The sequence below is a fragment of the Hypanus sabinus genome, chromosome 2 (genome assembly GCF_030144855.1).
Source record: "Hypanus sabinus isolate sHypSab1 chromosome 2, sHypSab1.hap1, whole genome shotgun sequence".
In the NCBI taxonomy this organism is placed as follows: Eukaryota; Metazoa; Chordata; class Chondrichthyes; order Myliobatiformes; family Dasyatidae; genus Hypanus; species Hypanus sabinus.
Genome location: NC_082707.1, coordinates 36,415,035 through 36,421,034, shown reverse-complemented (window position 1 = coordinate 36,421,034; position 6,000 = coordinate 36,415,035). Strand labels below are relative to the sequence as shown.

Sequence of the window (6,000 nt, the reverse complement as noted above, 5' to 3'; positions counted from 1 at the left end):
AAGCCAATTTTTTATCCAAACAGCCAAGGTTCCACTTATCCTATGCCTCGTGACTTTCTGGATGAGTCTCTCATGAGGAACCTTGTCAAGTGCCTTGCTAAAGTCCATGTAGACCACATCCACTGCCCTGCCCTCATCAATTTCTTTTGTTACCTCTTCAAAAAACTCAATCAGGCTCATGAGGCACGTTCTTCCCTTATTCTAAAGATTATTCTGGAGATGAGAATCAGAGTGAGTTCAGATCCTATGAGATTAGCTGAGGCAGTTAAAATCAGGTAATTAAATAATCCTAGAATTGGAATAAAAACAACTCTCAGTAATGATAACCTCAAACCCAAGTATCACTCAAAAGCCAAATGACAATGTCATTCAGGGAAAGGAATAACGGTCTTCATGTCATTTCAGTCCCAGCAATGTGGTTAACTCTTAACTGCATTCTTAGTTGAGTGGAGATTAAGGATGGAAGATAAGTGCAAGTCTTGTCAATAAAATGAACAAATAACTATTCTAAACAAAAACACCACAGAGTCAAATATTCTCATTTTAAATAAATTTAATGATGGAAAGAGGTTACATTGTTGCATCAGCATCCCCCCCCCCACTATATATTTAATAAATAGGCTGTCTTTTATTTACATTCTATACGTTGCTCAGAACATTTGGTACAATCTTCCAAGACTTACTGGAACACAGGACGGATGGATTTGTGAAAAAAACTATTCTGATTAATGACTCCCAAACACAGCGATGTGTTTCATGTGAGACTTAGGGAAACCAAGCAGTATACCATTAGACATTAAGCTGATCTTATCCATAGCTCTAGCTCTCAAAGATAAAGATTTCTCAATTTGGATCTCTTATATTGTTCAAATCTTGTAAATCAATTGTGAGTAGTATTTCTTAGAAAGTGAACATGTGAAATCGTAACTATCTGCTCATAGGGTATCTCCTTGTAAACCATACACACTAAATGTCCATGGACAGATTATTCTATTGCCGTAAGTATCAAAATATTTGAATCCTATTGCAACCCATGTCTTAAAGAATGTAATTAATTAATAATACAATTGACGTGTTTGTAAGGATTGCAATCTGTATAGTTAGCAAGTGCAATCTAAAGCATTTTTACCACGTTTTCATTTATATTTTGATACAACTAGCTAAATCAGAATGTGAGTTCTTGCTATTGGACTTTTCAATGACATCAGAGTAGCAAAAGTGCAGATATAAAGTCACATAGTTTCTAACATTTACAATGACTCTATGTTTACTGACATGAGTGCTCTATACAAAACCTTAGTACAAGGAAGGCAGTTTGTAAAAGTGAGTGCAATGCCCAACTTTTGACCATTATTCAGATAGCTGTCAGTCCAAGCACTGAGTGTGCATGAACTTATAGTGTGCCTCAGTGGTGGGTGAAGTTCCTTGCTGAGGACATTCCTTGAAGATTGGCTAACAATCATAGGCCTTGCTGTATAAGACACTCCCAGCCTTCATCAAGTCTTTCCCACAGTTTGTGCGCAACAGCTATTACACAAGGAATTACTTGGAATGTGTCCCTAAGGGCTGCATAATCTTCTGTAAATAGTATTTCCATCACAATTTTGGGAAAGGTATGGGTGAGTCTGAGGAATTTCCTAATTTATGAAGCCTTTCTTGCTGGTCAGTCCTTCTTTCATTATTTATTTTGTAATACATCACTGTGTATCTTGTAATTTGATATTTTTAATTATGATGCAACGTGGACTCCTGCTTGATGCTCAAGGTAAAAGGTAAACATGATTTTGTTGGTTTTATAAAATGAAGACCTTTTCAGGAGAGCTATAGCTTATCAAGCATAATGTTAGAATTCAGACACCTGGTTCCTTACAAAAGATACAGGCTAACATAAACTGCATTAATTGACTTGATTAAATCACTAAGTTTTCGAAGCACAGATGCACTCTTTAAATGTGTGGGCACCTGTAATATCAATGTTGAATTTCAGAATGCTATTTTACAGCTTTCAAAGTGCAGATACATTTCCAGTATTTTTATATAAATCATCTGAATGTGCTCTGGTGTGTACAGTAACTGGTATCTATTGCAATCTATTATATTCTGCACATCTCAGGTTAAGTGAAGAATATTTAAAATATTTGACATTGTTATATGAAAATTCCATTCAATCATAGAGGCGCTACAAATATGTGCAGTGTTATCAGTCAGGATTTTAACCATAAAAATGAAATCCAGCACCCAATCTATGAGATCATGAGTCACATATGTAATCTTTATGGTCCAAGGATAAGGAAAGCTGGAGGCAGCAACTGTATGTTCCACCTGTCTGTGAATGAATGAATGAAGCTTCAATGATAATCATCTTGAAGTTGCCATTGACGGAATCTACATGTCCTTGCTGCAGCTTTTAAACACTCCATCTTCTCCCCAGCATTAGTTAATTCTTCTGACCACAAAATGACTGTATGATGAAGGGTCTTCATCATTAAATGTTTAATCTTTTTCTTGTTCCAAAAATACTGTTTCCAGCATTGACTGTTTTTATTTAGGAATGTACAGGCTAGGCATATACTCCCCTTCATGGTCAAAATCCCATTCTTGGCTTAAAATGAGATATTCGAGTAAAAAGGAGTATAAAAGAAGGTCATGTGATTATATTATGTAATGTCTGAGATCTCACAAAGCTAAATAATTACTAAGCCAGACACAGAATTCTGTCTGTAATGACCGGTAGTTTTCTGCACACCTGCAGTTTGCTATTGAGGAGCAAAGATAATTGTAGCATAGTATGAATCATCGGAAGCAACAGATGTTGTTAGGTTCTGACGAATATTTTTCTCGGGGACCTGGAGTACAGCGTAGTCGACAGAGAACACGGTGGAAATTTGATCATTCGGTTTCTGAAATACAATCAAAAGAAATTGAATATAAGTAAGAATGATCTTTAGTCTGCGCATTCCTGTTAAACTGTTTGCACATGTTCGTTCGTTCATCATGTGCCATGCCGTATGACATGGGCTATTATGGTCTTTCCATGACCACGATTGTTCTTGGCAAATTTTTCTACCAAAGTGATTGCCATTGCCTTCTTCTGGGCAGTGTCTTTACAAGATGGGTGACCCCAGCCATTACCAATACTCTTCAGAGTTTTTCTGCCTGGTATCAGTGGTCACAGCCAGTACTTGTGATATGCACCAGCTTCTCAAATGACCATCCACCTTCTGAAAATGCTTGTGTTTGCACTCCAGAACATTCTGTCTTTTCAACAGTTTGGGTTGCAATTCTATTGCTGCTTCTTCATTACTGAAAAATGCTTTTTAACAACACATAGAACTAAACTAACATCTTATCAATAACCTGATTCCAGAATGCATCATTGTCAAATCCTGAGTGATCTTCACACATCACTTAGATCTGTACAAGTCTGGAGTACAATTGGTAACAACCTGGGCTGGTAGGAGAGCTATAACACTTCCTGGGACTTCCTCAACTCTTACTTTAACCAGAAGAATTGATGGTTCAAGAAGAGGACTGACCACCACTCCTAAAGAACAGCTATGGATAAGCAATAAATGACAACCTTTCCAGCTGCAATTACACTCTGAAAAATATGACTTTGAATAGACATGGCCAAATTTTATCCAAAAGGAAAATGCAGCATACTCCTGAAATCTGAAAACTACGGACATTCAGCACGTCAGTCGGAACTGATGAATTATCATTGAGTCAAACTATTACCTGTGTTTTTTCTTCATCACAAGTGTTGCTTTGCCCGTTAAATATTTCTACTGCCTTTCTCCCTTTATGATGAGACTTTATGTTTGGATAAAGGCACAAGTAGAAATATGATCTGACCCTGCTCTGGATCTGTGTACATGACATTTCCTGGACTGGGCTCCAGATATAATGAACATTACTGACAGGGTGCAGGCTTATTGGAGGAAAAAGGGAATTGGTCTGATTAAGAAGATTTGCTAAAACTTATAGAGAAAGGCTTTGTAATTACTGCGTTTGAAGGAATCTGGAGGGTCTCTGCATTCACCAGTGCAACAATGGACATTATGCAGTATGAGGTAAAGCAGAGGGATGCAGCTCAGCCTTCAATATTACAATTCCAAGCAAATTGATCTCCAAACTCCTAGACCTGGAACTCAACACATCACTTTATAAATGGATCCTTGGTTTCCTGACTAACAGACCACAATCAATAAGCATTAGCACTGTCTGGTATGGAGTGGGGGGGGGGGGGGGGCTACTGCGCAGGATTGAAATAAGCTGCAGAGAGTTCTAAAATTGGTCAGCTCAATCATGGGCACTAGCCTCCACATCTTCAAAGAGTGATGCCTCAAAAAGGTGGCTTCATCATTAAGGATCCCCATCACCCAGGTCATCCCTTGTTCCCATTAATACCATCAGAAAGGAGGTAGAGAAGCCTGAAGGCACAAAGTCAACGATTCAGGGGCAGCTTCTTCCATTCAGCCATCTGATTTCTGAATGGACAATGAACCTGTGAACACTGCCTTGTTACTCTTTATTTCTATTTTTGCACTACTTATTTATTTTAACCATTTAATATACAGTATCTATACTTACTATAACTCACCACTCCTTTTTATTATTATGTAAAGACAACGCAACATATGCCGGTGAAGTTATAAATGATTCTGAACACCTCCGCCATGATTAACGGCAACACAAAGCTGCATCGTCAGCTGTCCACTCTGTCCCATACACTCATGGCTGCATGGCCTGACCCTGCTCTAACTCCATCTGCAAGTGACGTCCCTGCAGTGGGCCATATGCCAAATGACGATTAGTCAGAGGGAAGGAGGGACATAGAGACACTCTGTCATGACAACAATCGTTCCCTCAATGTCGGAAAAACAAAAGAGCTGATCAATGACTTCTGGGAACAGGGGAGAAGGATTGGTCGTACATGCTGTTGTTTACATCAGTGATGCTGAGTTGAGAGGGTTGAGGAGTAAACATCACAATCAGCCTGTCCTGGGCCACCACATTGATATAAGCTCACCAGCATCTCTGCATGCTCCAGAAGCTAAAGAAATTTGTATGTACTCTTTGACACACACCAATTCTATCAAAGCAACATAGAAAGCATCCTTCCTGGATACATCACAGCTTGGCTTGGCAACAGCTCGGCATGTAACCACGAGGAACTGCAGAGAGTTATACACGTAGCTCAGCAGATCATGGAAACTGGCTTTCCCTCTACGGACTCTCTCTGCATTTCCTGCTTCCTTTAGAGAGCAGTCAGTGTAATCAGACACCATGCACCCTCAATATTCTCCCTTCTCCCTCCCAGAAGATACAAAAGCCAGTAAAGGCATACCATCAGGCTCAAGGACAATTTTTGTTCAGCTGTTATAAGGCTACCAAGTGTTTCCTTAATATGGTAAGATGGAATCTTCTCCTCACAATTTACCTCATTATGACCTTACACCTTATTGTCTACCTTCCCTGCGTTTTCTCAGGACCAAAACATTTATTTAGAACTTCGATTTTTTTTTTACCTTGTGCTATCTCACTTCACTATTATAATGAAATAATCTGTTTGACTGCTATGCAAGTTTTTACTGTAGCTCAGTACATATGATAATAATAAATGGATTTATTAATTTAGGAAATAAGCACATCACTGTAGGCCACACTGAGAGTTAGTGAAGTTTGAGGAAAGAGGTATCTGTAGCAACATTGCCAACTGCTCTTCTCTGACAGTTCTGTTCTGAGAAACAAGCTACAGTCTTATCAGATTAGCAAAAATTAAAATACTAGTTGAAGTGGTTTTGCCATCTGTGACTTCCTCCAACTACTTGCTAGAATATTTAAATTACTTAACGTCACAGATGATGGAGAACAGTAAGGTCCTTCTAATAAAAATAAAATGACTTTTCAAGATCTAACAATGTCAGCATTTATTGCCCATGTGAAGATTATGGTGAAGTCCCTTCTAGAACTGCTGCAGTTATTTTGGTGAAGATT

At 38.5% G+C, this 6,000-nt stretch overlaps 1 protein-coding gene across 1 annotated transcript in view; it reads right to left on the bottom strand.

Moving 5' to 3' along the window:
- Positions 1 to 585: 585 nt before the first annotated feature.
- Positions 586 to 6,000, bottom strand: part of LOC132404574 (uncharacterized) — a 30,779-nt gene continuing 25,364 nt past the window's right edge. The window contains exon 5 of the mRNA XM_059988816.1: positions 586 to 2,900. Coding sequence (XP_059844799.1) covers positions 2,757 to 2,900 — 144 coding nt within the window. The 3' untranslated portion in view covers positions 586 to 2,756. The remainder of the gene's footprint in view (positions 2,901 to 6,000) is intronic.